Source organism: Pogoniulus pusillus, chromosome 13 (assembly GCF_015220805.1).
Source record: "Pogoniulus pusillus isolate bPogPus1 chromosome 13, bPogPus1.pri, whole genome shotgun sequence".
In the NCBI taxonomy this organism is placed as follows: domain Eukaryota; kingdom Metazoa; phylum Chordata; class Aves; order Piciformes; family Lybiidae; genus Pogoniulus; species Pogoniulus pusillus.
In genome coordinates, this window is record NC_087276.1 from 15,683,442 (window position 1) to 15,697,635 (window position 14,194).

General features: G+C 55.2%; 2 protein-coding genes across 2 annotated transcripts; both read right to left on the reverse strand.

Moving 5' to 3' along the window:
- Positions 1-214: 214 nt before the first annotated feature.
- Positions 215-4,314, reverse strand: C13H8orf33 (chromosome 13 C8orf33 homolog). Its single transcript, XM_064153111.1, has 6 exons — positions 4,137-4,314; positions 3,267-3,354; positions 1,907-2,619; positions 1,684-1,774; positions 1,440-1,586; positions 215-1,308 (listed from the first exon to the last, which is right to left on the reverse strand). The coding sequence occupies exons 1-6, from the start codon at positions 4,209-4,211 to the stop codon at positions 1,094-1,096; spliced, it is 1,329 nt and encodes a 442-aa protein (XP_064009181.1). The 5' UTR covers positions 4,212-4,314; the 3' UTR covers positions 215-1,093.
- Positions 4,315-5,322: 1,008 nt separating this feature from the next.
- On the reverse strand, positions 5,323-13,633 carry AMDHD2 (amidohydrolase domain containing 2). Its single transcript, XM_064153120.1, has 11 exons — positions 13,255-13,633; positions 12,645-12,781; positions 11,822-11,961; positions 11,413-11,467; positions 10,776-10,988; positions 9,612-9,700; positions 9,078-9,222; positions 8,742-8,849; positions 7,987-8,055; positions 7,483-7,584; positions 5,323-7,064 (listed from the first exon to the last, which is right to left on the reverse strand). The coding sequence occupies exons 1-11, from the start codon at positions 13,335-13,337 to the stop codon at positions 6,976-6,978; spliced, it is 1,230 nt and encodes a 409-aa protein (XP_064009190.1). The 5' UTR covers positions 13,338-13,633; the 3' UTR covers positions 5,323-6,975.
- Positions 13,634-14,194: the final 561 nt, after the last annotated feature.

The following is a 14,194-nucleotide window of genomic DNA, read 5'->3' on the forward strand; positions in this document are numbered from 1 at the left end:
GTGGCCAGCAGTGGTGTCTGAAGCCTCTCCCAGCAAATGTTTTCCACCACCTCTCAGCTGCTCAGCACACCCTGGAGTCTCTCTAGACTGCCATGTCTCACTCCTCAGACAGGGTGACAGGACCATAAAAAGGCACTGCACCCTGGGGATTTTCTGCATGCACACAGGAGCTCAGTTCAGGGGCTGATGCAGTGTCCAAGCACTGGAGAACATGTGACAGCTCAGAAAGCAAAACTTTAATGAATTACAATTCAAGTCTTTGGTCTCTCACAGTTCATTTCCCCAGCACCCAGGGTTTGGCATGCAGCTGACTGACCCTCCAAGCTACAGGTGGTTATAACTGGGCTGCTTATACAGGAAACTTTCGAGAGCTGATTGCACACCTTCCTGAGCCAGCTAGGACCTGCCCTCAGCAGGAAACATCTTTCCCTGGCTGGACACAGCTGTCCTTACACCCCCAGCCCAGATGAAATCAGCCTCTGCAGACCTCTTACATCTCTGTCAACGACAGAGGTGAGTGAGCAAGGGTGATTCTCTCTCCTTTCCCTCCAAGATCCTGAGCCCACAGTGTCTGTGTGGCACGGGTGACACACACTGCCCAGGGCTTTCTGGAGAGCAGAAGCTGCACTCACACGGTCCCCTCTGGAGTGGAATCATCCATCCAGGCATTGTGCTTGTGCTGCTGGACCTTCACAAGCACTGGATCTCCACTGCAAACCACTCCTTTCTGTGTGTACTGCTATCCCATGTTACCAAAGGTTTGCTCTGCTCAAAAGCAAGGGGAGAACAGGAAAATACCCAATATAAAAGACAAATTCTTAGGTTAATGTCAGTTCTAGATGAGGAGAAAATCATACCCTTCCAGACTGTGTGCTGATCTTTTGCAAAGGTGGATAAGCACAGAGGAGAACCACATGGGCTGAGCCCTGGAGTCACGTGTGGTAGGCAGACCTGGTTTACACCTCTAGGTAAGGCACTCTGAAAGAGGCTTCTTCCCTTTGGAAACACAGATTCTGGTGTAACATTTTCTGCTGCACAGCACCTCTCCGCCATGAAGCTTATAGAAGCCTGGGCATGGGTTTTAGCCATGGTTTTAGTCTAAGAGGCTTTCCTCCAAGAAATTAAAGCGAAACTCTTCATGGGGAGCTATGAATTTGAGTAAGCCTGTGTTGAGCGTCTTGGGCGATTCTGAAGGGGATGCTGCTGAGCCCTGGCTCCTCCTGCAAGCTCCAGAGCGCTTCCGGATAAAGCGGCAGCTTTTGTTGCAAGCGTCCCTCGGCATTTCCACCACTCTGGCAGATTTCACAGCTTGAAGAGGGGAGGAAAGAGCAGTAAGAGATATTTAGTCATCTCATCTAGTGAGATGTCACTCTGCAAAGCAATACAGAGCAGGAACAGAGCCTTTTCTTCTCTTCCCCCAACATAAAAAGTTCTCCTACCTGCTTCCATGAGCTTCAGCTCTCTGCACCACTCCTCCTCCATCTTCTTCCTGTAGTCTCCAAACATGGCTCTCATGAGCTGACGCTTCTTCACCAGTGGAGCCTTGTCACTGCGCAGGGTCCTAATGGCCTGAAGAGCCTCTGCAGCTGCAGGACACAGAACACACACTGAGGTTAAACCTGGACCTGCTCCTGCCTGCCAACCCTTCCCACAGGGCCAGCTCTCCTTTACTTGACTGCTTACCCTGCCTTGGAGTTGGTTTCTGGGTCTTCAGGCCAAGTTCCAGCTGTTCCACACACCAGTCCACCTCTTTCCACAGCTGCTCATCCAACTGCTACACAAGATGGAAAGAAGTTACTCAGAAATGAGAGCAGCACTTGCAGCACAGGGTAAAAATCATCTGCTTAAAGGTTTGTCTTTCGCTAGAGGGTTTATGAATTATGGGACCCCGCTGGAAATTAAATACCTGAGGAGTCTCAGCCTGCTGGGAATTATCTTTACTTTGACAGGTGTTAGCTTCTGCTTTTGCCTTCTTGTTGGTCTCAGTTTTTATTGTCTCCTTTTTACTGACAGATGCTTTTTGTTTCTTCTTTTTCTTCTTCTGGGCAGCTCCATCTCCTGTCGATTTCTCTGCCCCTGTCTCATGTCCAGGAGCTGTCTGTGGCTGGGGAATCTTTATCATGACCTGGTTTCTGTCTAATTTGGGTGTGCTACCTGTACTTTGAGTCAACTCAGACTTCTGCAAAGGTGCGATCTGTGGTGTGCCTGCTGACTGGGCGGGCAGTGAGTTACCCAGCACATCACCATCTGCAGCATGCTCTGTATGCTGGCTTGCTGCAGCTGACTGAAACAGAGAATGGTCTCCATCTGGGACAGCAAAGTCAGAAGCAATCTTGGATTCTTGTCCAGAGGCAGCAGAACTCACAGCTCCATTCCAGTAGTTCTGCTCAGTGGAGTTGCTTTGTGTCTGCTCAGCATCTATGACACCAGAGACTGCTTCCAAAGGTGTGCCTTCTGGGTTGGTCTCAGAAGGTGCAGAATCAGATTGGAAGCCACTGTTAGATGACATGAACCCATCTGGCTTTGCTTCAGAGCTTTTCTCAGACTGTTTCCTACACACTGCACCATCTAAAGCCTGTCCACTGCTTTGCTGCCCTTTCACACCACCAGGTTTCAGATCTAGAAGAGATAAAGAATAACATTTCTATCCATATGCCAGTTTCCTGCTATGGGGATGCTACTGCAAGTCACTCTGTAAGGCACTGGTACAGAGAGGTGATGAAATCACTAACTGCAGCCTGAGAAATCTACAGAAACACAGATATCATCCCCTGGAGGGACAGTTCCAGCTCACACGATCCCAGGATGTTACAAGAAAGATCTGGGCTGTCTTGATCCAATTCTCTCAGAAGTGTTTGATGGGATTTTGTCTCTTGTGTAGTTTCTCCTTAGAACACAACAATGAGAACAACCTGCACAGAAATAAACCTGCTGGTGTTTTAAGGGCCAGACACACAGACACAGCATGTCCTTAAGACTGGAAAACACAGGAAGAGCTGCAGCAGAACCAAACAAGCCATTAGGTGGGAAAATGAGAAGGTAAGAATACATGAAAAGAATGAATGTCACAGGAATGTAAGATAAAGCTGCTTCCAGACAGGTGGTTCTTAAAATTCAGTGCTTTATGTTGTTTTGTATGTAGAACAAATTTCATATGACATGAGAACAGGAAACAGATGGGAAAGAAGAAACAGAAGAGTCTCCAGGTCTGCTGTATCAGAACTACAATTAGAACGTGGCTGCAGACTGTGAAAGAGGCAACATACCTTGTTTTGAGGTTGGATTGAGGCAGAGATTTGCTTCTAGCTGTGAAATGCACCACTCCAGCTCACCCTGGAATGTTTCGTGAGGAGCCTTGGACATGGGATGAGAGAAGGTACAACGTTTAGAAGAACCAAAAATTTCTCACCTGCCAAACTGATTCCAAAACTGAGTTCTCTCTCCTCTTATGGGAGATGAGACTAGGGGGACATAAATGCCATTTCTGGCTTTATGCCTGAGGTATGCTCAATGCAAACCACAAATGAAGAGAGCAGAGGATAGGACACATGCCCTGCACTAGTCTCTCTTTGAGCTCACCAAAGCTCTCTTCATTACAAAGATCAGACACAATAAACTCTTACTAGCAGTCAGCCACCCACTCCTGGCATGCCAGAATTTCCCACGGATTATATTGTTTGGATTATTTTTTCCTCCCTCAGCCTCCTTTTCTAAAGGCCCTGGATGATTTTTTCCTTTTCCCTGAAATACAATGTCTCCAACGGCCGGAAATTTCCCTCTGGCAACACACAGAATTTATCTTTATGGTAACACCAAGACTGTCTTTGCCGTATGATTCACCCTGCTTGCCTCCTGTTAAGTGGGTGGGAAACGAAGGCTGAAAGCCTGCCTGTGAACACTGCGTTCATCACAGCGCTTCGGGAAGTGAAACCCACCTTGCCTTAGCAGAGTAACGAGGGGCAGGGACAGGCAGGTGCAAGTGCTAGGAAAGTCCTTTAAAGAAGACCCCCGGGAGCAGGGGGCACTGCCGCGGGGCGGCCAAGAGCCTGCTCTGGAGAAGGTGCCTAGGCAAGGGGCCAGTGGCGAAGAGGGTGCCCCGGAACAGCGGCGAGAGGCAGAGGGGCCGAACTCCTTACCCGCTCCATAGGGGCAGTCTCCGCGTCGCCTCGGCAGGAATCCAAGCCCCGCTGCCGCCGGTCACGGCACTGCATGTGGGCCCCGGCCTACGGCTCCACCTGTGCCGGGGCCGCCACCAGCGACTGGGCCCGGGCGCCGCCAACCGGCCCGAGCCTGGCTCAAAGGATAGGCCCCGGCGCCGTGCACCGCCCAAAGGCCTCCCCACCCCCGGTCCGCCGCCGCCCCTCCGGCCGCTCCCCGTGCCCTGCGCCTCCGTTCCGCCCGCCGCGCTGAGCGCAGCGGAGAGCTGCGCTTGCTCCGCTGGGCTGCGGCCCCCAGCAGCTGCGGCCCCCAGCAGCTGCCCCAAACACCGGCCCGGCCTCTCCGCTAGGCCTGGCCAGGGCACCGTCAGCGGGCCGGTGAGGGAGGCACCGGCGGAGCGGAGGCCCGGGGTGCCGAGGTACAAACCTGCCCGTGCTGGGGCCGCCTCGGTGGGGGGCAGAGCAGAGGGGCCGAGCTCCCAGCCTGGCGGCGCCTTTGCCCCTCGGAAAAACCCAAACCAAACCACCACAAATAACCAAACCAAAACCCCAAAGCCCTCCAAGCTCATCGCATCCAAGCAGCAACCCAACACCACCACGGCCACAGGTTCTTCAACGCCTCCAGGGATGGGGACTCCACCACCTCCCTGGGCAGCCTGTGCCAATCCCTGACCATTCCTGTAGCAGAGAAATGGTCCTAATCTCTAATCTGAACCTCCCTGGCACACTTCCAGGCCAGTTCCTCTCCTATCACCTGAGACTAGAGAACTGAGCCCAAACCCAGCTCCCAGGGAGCTGTAGGGAGCAATGAGCTGTCCCCTCAGCCCTCCCTTCTCCAGCCTCAACACCCCCAGCTCCCTCAGCTGCTGCTCCCCAGCCCAGTTCTCCAGACCCTTCCCCAGCTCTGCTGCCCTTTATTGCCACAAGCTCACCCCTGACCCGCACTGGGCACTGCTGGGCCACATCTGGGAGCTGGCTGACGCCTGCAGCCCCCCTGCATGGGCCCACACCGCACTGCACCTCCAGCAGCACCCACATCAGCTGTGTCCCCACCGAGACGCAGAGGCCCGGGGGCCACGGTGCTGCCAGCAGCTGGCACCCCAGCACGACACATGGCAGGCCAGCAGGCACCACCACAGCACAAATGAATACACACAGGCAGCTATCGGCTCCCTCAGCGCCCAGCTTACATTTTCCTTTCAATTATTTAATGCTGGGGATAACAAAAGAGTTAGACACCTTCTCTTGGGTTTGTTTGGGGTTTTTTCATACACATTTCCCCCCCTCCCCATCCCTTTTAGATTTTCCACAGCAGGCAAGAGAGGCCCCGCTGGGACTTGTGATGCTGTAGCACGTCAGCACTTCACAGCACAGCATTTGATGTCTCTTTCGAATGCTTCAGATCGAGGAGGCTGTGGTTTGTGCTGACGCTGGCAGCTGGTGTTAGAAACTCTCCAGGGCTGCCAGGCAAAGGGAAGCACTTCCAAACGCTGCTCTCCAAAGTTATAAAAAGGGACTGGAAAAATCAGCACTCTCCTGCCAGTCCTGGCCAGGCTTTGTCTTGCCTTACACCTCCAGCCTCGCTAAAACTTAACCCTTGTCTGAGCCCTTCCCTCACTACAAAAGCCATCAAAAGGGTTTGAGGCTTTATCAGAGGACGTCTAAGACCTAGGACAAGGGTTTTCTGGCTGCTGTGGGTTTGGAATAGGCATCAGTCTTCAGAGGAGTGTCCCAGTGACAGGAAGAGCTGAGAGTCAAGTACTGGAGAAGATAATAATGAGCATGGGAATAATGAGCTACCAGCAGCTATCCTGCAAGGACAGGCTCTCACTGCAGTTCTCTTCTCCCTCAGTCCCTGAGCTGGACAGAGGGCTTATGAGACCATCACCACCAGTTTGGGGGCATTCCCTCAAACAGAAGCTTCCCACCTGTGGCCAGAGGAATGCATCAACCTATCAGAGGATGCAAAGGCTCTGCTGGGGATGGGTTTGGTGCAGAGCCTGCTGAACCCACCAAGCCAGAGCAAAAGGTTAAGGGTGGAAGGATGCCATCCTTGTCTCCAGCAGAAGCCAGGTGCTGCAGACTCAATGCCCATGCAGGGAAAAGGCACAAAGGACCAGCAATGCCTCGATTTTCCTGGGTTTGATCCCTGCCCTGAGGATTCAGCCCACAAGGATCCACAGCCCCACAATGGCGCTGAGCTGATGATGACCTGTGACAGCCTCCAAAGACATGCAGCTGAGGGACTGCCAGGGGATCAGAACGTGATCTTCAGCTTCCACTGAGACAATAGGAACCTTTTGAAGTGAAGAGCTGCGAGGTGAGCTGGTGGAAGCTGATGTCTAACCAGCCAGGGCTGCCTGGGAGCGAGGCAAGCAGCAGGCAGAGCAATGGAAATAGCTTGAGCCTGCCTGGGGCACGGGGCAGGCGAGTGTGTGCTGTATAAAACAGTGCCAAAGCTGGCATGGCTTCACACCACTGTCAGATGCCAACGGGAGCACCTTGGCTGGGGACTCCACGCAGGACACTTGTGCAGTCCTTCAGGTCTCTCCAGGGACTGACACCTCCCACTCAGCACAGATCTGCCTGCTTGCCCTGCTCCACCAGCTGAGCACCAAGATTTGTTGCAGGCATGGCTGTAAGTGGAAGCAGCGGTTGCGCTGGGAAACGCAGCTCTTTGGTATGAGGCTCCTTCAAAGGAGTTGCAGGAAGGAATTTAGACAAAGAAAAATAAAAAAAAGGACAGAGAAGTGGAGTGGTTACCAAAGCTGCTAACCACAGTGCCAGAGAGCCTCGGTGGCACCAGCACAGCCCAGTGTCACATGTCTAACACCTCCTGCCTCCAGACCTCCTCGCCCGCGATGTATGTGGCCTGCACGTACAGACTGTCGTTCAGCATTAGGAAATCTGCAGTGGACAAGAGAGAAAGGAAGCAGCTGTCAGACAAACTGAGCAGCTCAAGCTGTCTGGGGAGAGCTGTGCTTGCTGGGGAAAGCTAGGCTAGCTTCTCTCCCCCCGAGAAACTAGCACAGCAGCAGGCTATGCTTGGCTGAGATGTGGAAGTCTCTCCAAAGGGCTCACAAAACACCACTAGCAGCCAGGGTAAAAAAAAACACTGGAGCAAAAGCCCAGAACAAACCCCAGGCAAAGCAAGTCCCACTAACACACAGGATGAAGCTGCATTTGCTGCAGCCTCTGCTTTGCTCCAGCACCTGAGAGCTCCAGCACCATTGTCCCCACAACAGTACCTGCTGTTCCCATACCAGCAGTCCCTGCTTTTTTCCAGCACCCAGGAGCCTTCACACCGTTGACCCCATGCCAGTACCTGCATCAGAGTCATAATTTAGTGTCCCCTTTTTGTGTTCAATCCCCAGGAGCTGGGCAGGATGCAGAGATGCTGCCTCCAAGGCGGTCTCCACTGAGCACCCTTGGACAGAGAAGGGGAAAGATGTTAGGACAGCAACAGCCCCCACTGCCAGAGCAGCCCAAACCCCTGTGGCTAAGGCAACTGTTAGCCTAGCTGGGACCTGAACTGGAACACCCTCACCATAGCCAGATGGAGGGGAAGCATCCCTATGGGGACAGTGGGAAGAGAACTGAACACCTAGGGTCTGGGGAGGGTAAAATCATTCATCCTTGGGAGAAAGGAGCAGAAGAGTTCACCTCTCGCTAGTACTATAGGCTAAAATTAAGCCTCTCCTCAAAAAAGGCCAGTGCCACAAATCCCAGACCTTCTGATCTTGTCTCAGTTGAGAGGGAATGTTCCTTGGTGGAGTGGACACTGCTGGCAGCAGTCAGCAGTGTCAGGCTGTGGGCAGGGGTGACTTACCTGTGGCTTCTTGGAAGTGCCGCACGCATGTGTCCATGGTCGCCACACTACCGCTCAGAGTCTTTGTGCCTGGGGAACAGAGTGACAGTGAGCAAGGCTGATGGGAAAGCAGAACGTGACCAGAAGGGGTAGAATTCTGGAGCAAGCCGTAGGCCATGCAGCCACTGCTGCATGTGACAGAATGAGGCAAGAACAAGTCTGTGCTGGCAGCACAGAGACAGGCACTGGGATGTCACGCTGTAGCTTCACTGTAAGACCAGTTGGACTGGGTCAAACTAGCTCACAATGCAGGCCACCTGCTACCAGAGACATGGGAAGGGAACTGAATGACCCTTCTCTGAAACACCCTTCCTGAAATACCATCCCAGTCTCCAACTGTTTGCAGCTTCAGGAACGTGGTAAGAAGTGGCAATGCTACAGTAAAGACAAGGGACTATATGTGTCCTCTGTCCCTCTGATCCTGCCACAACCTCTGTCATCCCTGACACTGGAGGCGTTCACACATGCTGCAAACAGCAGTAGACTGACAGATCCCTCCTCATTTCATGAAGATGGAATAATTCCCCTTTTTACAAGGTGCCTCATTCCACCTAAGGCCAAGCCACCACAGAGTCACCAAGCATCAAAACTCAATAGCATAAGAGCATGGCCCAAGCACTGCCTCACACTGACAGGCACTGCAAGGTGTGGTGAGCTCTCCAGGAATGGGGACAAATGGCAGCACTGTCCCCAGCTCTTTAGCAAGAGGCACTTGCCTGCAATGTAGGTGTTCAGCCCATCAATCTCCACCACCTGCTGACCCAGTGTGTGCCGACCCGGTGCCAGCCCCATCCCAGCAATCGCATCTGTCACCAGCACCAGGCCTGAGGAACACAAGGAAAGAAGCTGTATTAGCTCAGAGCTGAGCTTCCTGCAGCTCCCAGACCCTCCAAGAGAGGCCAGCATGTCTCTAGCCACACCTGCCCGAAGCAGGAGGGCAGGTGGATCAGGGTGCATGGCTGTGACCTCTTTCTGGCAGCGAGGGCAGCATGCCACAGTGCCTGGGGGAGACGGCACAGCTGCTGACACTGCAGGGGCCTGGCCTGGCTCACCTTTCGGGTGGGCTCGGTGGGCGATGCGCAGGGCAGCAGGGTTGGTGTGGATGCCATCAGAGATCATGCCATAGAAGACCCTCCGCCCAGCGGGAATCTTGTCGCTCGTCAGCAGCCCCACGATCCCAGGGTCACGGTGGTGGAACTGCCCCAGGGAAGAGAGGACAAGCTGAGGAGCACCACCAGGACTTGTGGGCTGAGGCCTTTCCTCAGGGAAGAGAGGACCAGCTGGGGAGCACTACCAGGACTTGTGGGCTGAGGCCTTTCCTCTGGGGGCACAGCTGCCATCTCTACCAAGCAATGCCTGGCAGCTGGGCTCCCTGTTTTGTACCAGACAGTTGTGAGCATCTCCTTGAACTTCAAGAGTCTGCCACAGCCTTCACTCTCTTGGAGACCAGGCAGCAGAAACATGAAAGCAGAGGCTCATTGCAAGGCTGGTATGGAATGAGCTGGGGAGAATATGTATCTGTGGGCAGCAGGGGAGGGAACCCCAGAAGCAACTGCAGTGCAGGGCAGGAGACCTGGGCTACTCACCGGCAACATGGCATTGAAGAGATGAGTGATGAAGGTAGCACCGTGCTGCACAGCCTCCTCAGCCTGAGACAGGTTAGCCACCGAGTGGCCTGGGAACAAAGACCAATGCCTGGTTTTCCTGCCCATCTCTCCATTTATTTCCCTATGGGGGCAAAGATGCTCCATCACTGGGACTTGACTCTGATGCATTCCCCTGGGCTGAGGCTGAGGTCTGAGATGTCAGCCTTGGCACAGGGGTGTCTGGCCATGACCATGGAGGACTCTGGCAGGGGGTGCTCCACCTGAACAAGTTCACTGCTCCCATCACAAATGCTGCCTAGCTCACAGATTGTTGCCTGCAGGCTTGGTTAGAGGTCCAAGGTTCTGCTGTCCTCACACTTAAAGAGAGGTGTCAAGGCAGCAGAGACAGTGGGGTCATTGCCAGAAAAAAAAATGGGGATAAAACTACCCAGAAAGAAAACAGCTTCCCCAACACAGAGAGCAGCTCTAGTGCCCTGTGGGCAAACTCTGCCTCCCTGTTGTTCTTGGCTGTGTGCGGCAGTGAGACAAGACATGCCCTGCTGTATGGATGTCTTTCTTATAGTTTAATTTCACCCTAAATAATGCCTCCCTTAAAAAACCCAAATTATTTCTTCAATGACCTGGGCAAAAAATTGTAAAACAGAGGACAAGAAAACCACAGCCAGCTTTAAGTCAGTGGGCAGCAGGACACTGGGGACACTGGAGGAAGGGGAAGTCTTGTGCAGCACTTCCTGCTGCAAAAGTTGTCCAAACTCAGCAGTAACCTTTGGAAAATGACTTCACCGCTCAAATGAGGCCTTAAGCAGCTGAACTTCAGAGTTTGAATCATTCCGTATCATCAACCCTCAGTTACACCTTCACTCAAGTAAGACTTTGCTGTGTTTGAACAGCATCAGATGCTGCCTTCTGTTAAACAGCAGGGCCTCCTCAGTCCAGGTTGCTGACAAAGGGTTGCAGACTCACAGCCTCGAGCCAGGTCCCCAGTGGTGACAGGTCTGCCGCCCCCATGCAGGCCAGGCAGAAGAAAATCCCACCCTTTCCAGTCACACAGAGGCATCGCTAGAGATGCTGCAGCCCTGAGAGAGCGGCTACCCGGCCTGCATGGCTGGAGCTTCCCTAAGGCCTCCCTGCCCCAGCCCTTACCGAGCGAGACGCAGATGCCCTGCTTGGTGAGCTCCCCAATGACCTCGCTGCTCCTCTTCATCTCCGGGGCCAGGGTGACTATCCGGACACGGTCCAGGGACCCGTAGGTGGCAAGCAGGTCCTGGAAGGCTCCTTCCTCGAAGGTGCGGAGGCAGTGCTCTGGGTGTGCCCCTTTCTTCTCCTTGCTGATGAATGGTCCTTCCAGGTGGGCGCCTGCTCAGACAGGAGCACAAAGCCATCACCCTTCCTCTCCCCACCAAGGACCAAGAAGCCTGCTGTGGCTGTCTCCCCCTCCCCTGCTCTTGCTGTGCTCCTGCAGCAAAACACATGGCTCAGGTAACTCTGGGCTCAGCACAGCAAAAGACACAGTGCTGGCAGCTGGCCCAAGCCAGGCCACTACTGTTACCCTGTGGAAATGGAGCTGGAGCAGTGTGTGCAGGATGGCAGAGACCATGGCAAAGGGCAGGCACAGGCTGAGGGAGGAAGCAGGCCTGTGCTACCTATGCATCTCTCCCGTGGAGAGAGCTCCAGCTCCGATCTCTGTTGTCCCTACAATAGCTTCTTTCTCCTTAATGAAAGAGGAAAGTGCCTACCTAGAGCAGCACCAGAGGAGACAGCATGGGACAAGCCCACTTACCCAGGACACCTGCTCCATGAGCTCCACCGTTTCTTATGCTGATCTGAGGGAGAACCTAGAGACAGGGGTTCATCAGACATGGCACCCCAGACACAGAATCCCAGTCTGCCATAACAAACCCAGACCTCAGGTTCAAAGGGAGCTTTGTGGGTGGACCGCTTGAGACCATCAGCCAAACACAGCTCACAAAGTAGCAGCCAGCTGCAAGCCCTACTGTGCAAAGCTGGCCTGGCAGACACTGCTGTCTTGGCGGTCTAAAAGTTAAGGGCAGGAAGTCTGGGGGTAGAGTCCAGCTCCTCACGCCCATGGCTTTTCTACCCTGGCAGACCCAGCCTTGGCCCTCTCACCTCCTAGTACCAACCTCAGCCCTTTGTCACCCTGCAGGTGAGAGAGGGAGAAAGTCACTTACCTGGTGGTACACAGATGGAGGAGAAGTCACCAGTGTGGGACAGAAAGAGGTCACTCCATGGGAGAGGATTTTCTGACTGACCAGGTCAATCCCTGATTTGAAGTCATCTGTAGCCAGGGAGAAGTCCACCCCAAAGCCTCCTGCACCATGAACAAAACTGCAGTTTCTCCAGTGGACATTTTCCCACCTGAATATATCAATCAAACATTTTGCATGACCAGACCAAGCCACTCCACTTGTGCAGCACTGAGCAGAAGCAAAAGGCTCCATCAGCACTTCTCTTGCCCTTCATTTGTGAGGCTTTGCTAACTACAAATCCAACCAATGCTGCCCTCCTGAAGTGTTTTCCTGCACAGCATCCCAGCACTTCGTCAGCACTAGCTTCTTATTTTGATGCAGGGCAAAACCTAAGGATTCCCCACTGAAGAAATGGTCTCTGACTTCCAACATGAGCTACCATAGAACAAACCCCTTGTGACCCTCAGGAACGGGCTACTGCGGCTTTGTTCCCTTGAGCAATCTTGCTCTGTCCTCCCTGCATTCTGGAAAGGGCAAGGAAGGCACCCAGGATAAAATGTTGATAAAAATGAGGTTAAGAGGAAAGCTGAGCTGAAAACCCAACCAAGCCAAAGGGGATCCATTATGTGATGGCAGCAACCAAGGACAAAATTGTTCTTTATCATTTGTTTGGTGACTCACATCTTCCTTGAGCAGCTGAAACACACTTGGGCATGGGCACTATGCACACAGCAGCGTTTGAAGGTCCGTGACGGGCAAACACAGGACCCCCACCCTCCCGTAAGCACACATGACTTCACCGTACCATTGATCTGGACGTCTATGAAGCCCGGGGCAATGATGCTGTCCTTGCAGTCCAGCTGGATGTCAGCAGAGCCTTTCTCATCAAAGAAGAGTTTCTCTGGGTTGAGGATCTTCCCTTCTCGAACCCACAGGTCCTCCCTGAAGGGAGAGTCACACACACCCCCCAAGCTCTTGTGCTGTCTGCGGGAGCAGGCGGCCAGAGGTGGCCTCAGTCAGAGCAGACCCCACGGGCATGCTCTGCCATGGGCTTTCTGATGTCTAGTAGGGCGAAGCTGCACTTACAGCAGGGACACAGCTGTCAGCCCTCTCCCTGCCTGGCCGCTGGCTTTACAGAACTCATGGGCTGCCCGTCAAACGCGATGGCCAAGGGGCCCAGGGCTGACAGAGGAGGCAAAACGAGAGAGGGGAGCTGAGAGGGGGCGTACAACGTGCATGCCACATCTCCAGAGATCAGCAGGGGGGGACTATGGACTGTGGGAGCGCAGGGGGCACAGCTGATACCTGCACTGGGTGACCTGGGTGCAGTCCCTCCGGTGCTGCAGGTTCCAGGTCAGCTCTACAGCCCGGCCGTGAGCTCTGGCACTCCCCGGCACCCTCCCGGCAGCCCTCACCTCTGGAGCTGGTGGCTCCTCAGGATGCGGCAGTTGGTGAACTGGACGATGGGCGCGTCCGAAACGGATTTGTTGGACGGCATCGCTGGGCTGTGGAACCGGCGGGAACGGGGAATCTTTCCGGTGACCAGGAGCAGAGGCGGAGACCGGGGAAGGCGGAGCGGGCCAAGGCTGCGGCTCCGGTGCCGGGAACGGGGAGCCAGTGAGGGGCGGAGAGGGACGGCGCACCGCCCCGGGGGGAGGTGATGGGCAAGCCCCCGCCCCTCCTGCGGCTCCGAGCCGACGCCGTGAAAAGCAGGCCTGCCAGGCTGTGCGGCCGAGCCCCGCCGCGGGACCCGCTGCAGACCGGGCCCGGGGCAGCCTCCCCGCACGGCAGGGCAGCGGCGGGGCCCGGGGCACCGGGGCGGGGCCACGGCCGGGGCGGGGCCCGGGGCACCGGGGCGGGGCCACAGCCGGGGCGGGGCCACAGCCGGGGCGGGGCCACAGCCGGGGCGGGGCCACAGCCGGGGCGGGGCCACAGCCGCGGCGCCGCCGCTCCCGGTCACGCGATCCCATCAGCTGACGCGCCGCGAGCCTCCGCACGTGAGCATCCCCCGCGGCGCCGCCACCATGGGCGGGTGTCGCCATCTTGGGGAGGTCGGCGGCGGCGGCGGAGGGGAGCTGGGGGTCTCTGCCGGGGCTGCCGCCTTGCCCTGAAGCCCAGCGGTGAGGGAGAAGTGGAAGGTGAGGAGCTGCCTTCCGCAGCTGCCCTCGGAGCTCGCCGCCCTCTGTCCTTGCAGCGAGCGCCGCGGGGGATTTCCTGTGTCCCCTCTATTCATACTGAGCGTTGCTCTCAGAAGCCATCGCTGTGGGAGCTGCCAGTGGGCTGGCGGCAGCCGGTAACGCCGAGCTGGCAAAAGGACTGATGCCAGTGGGGAGCGACGTGTGTCCTAAGGTGTCC

Excerpts from the sequence above, each read along its gene's own strand:
- C13H8orf33 (XM_064153111.1), bottom strand. The coding sequence starts at position 4,211 with ATGCAGTGCCGTGACCGGCGGCAGCGGGGCTTGGATTCCTGCCGAGGC. Across the intron at positions 2,620-3,266 it reads CAATCCAACCTCAAAACAAG|ATCTGAAACCTGGTGGTGTG; the intron begins GTATGTTGCCTC and ends TATCTCTTCTAG. Across the intron at positions 1,587-1,683 it reads GAAACCAACTCCAAGGCAGG|CTGCAGAGGCTCTTCAGGCC; the intron begins GTAAGCAGTCAA and ends TGTGTCCTGCAG.
- AMDHD2 (XM_064153120.1), bottom strand. The coding sequence starts at position 13,337 with ATGCCGTCCAACAAATCCGTTTCGGACGCGCCCATCGTCCAGTTCACC. Across the intron at positions 9,701-10,775 it reads GGGCATCTGCGTCTCGCTCG|GCCACTCGGTGGCTAACCTG; the intron begins GTAAGGGCTGGG and ends CTTTGTTCCCAG. Across the intron at positions 7,065-7,482 it reads AAATTATGACTCTGATGCAG|ATTTCCTAATGCTGAACGAC; the intron begins GTACTGGCATGG and ends TGTCCACTGCAG.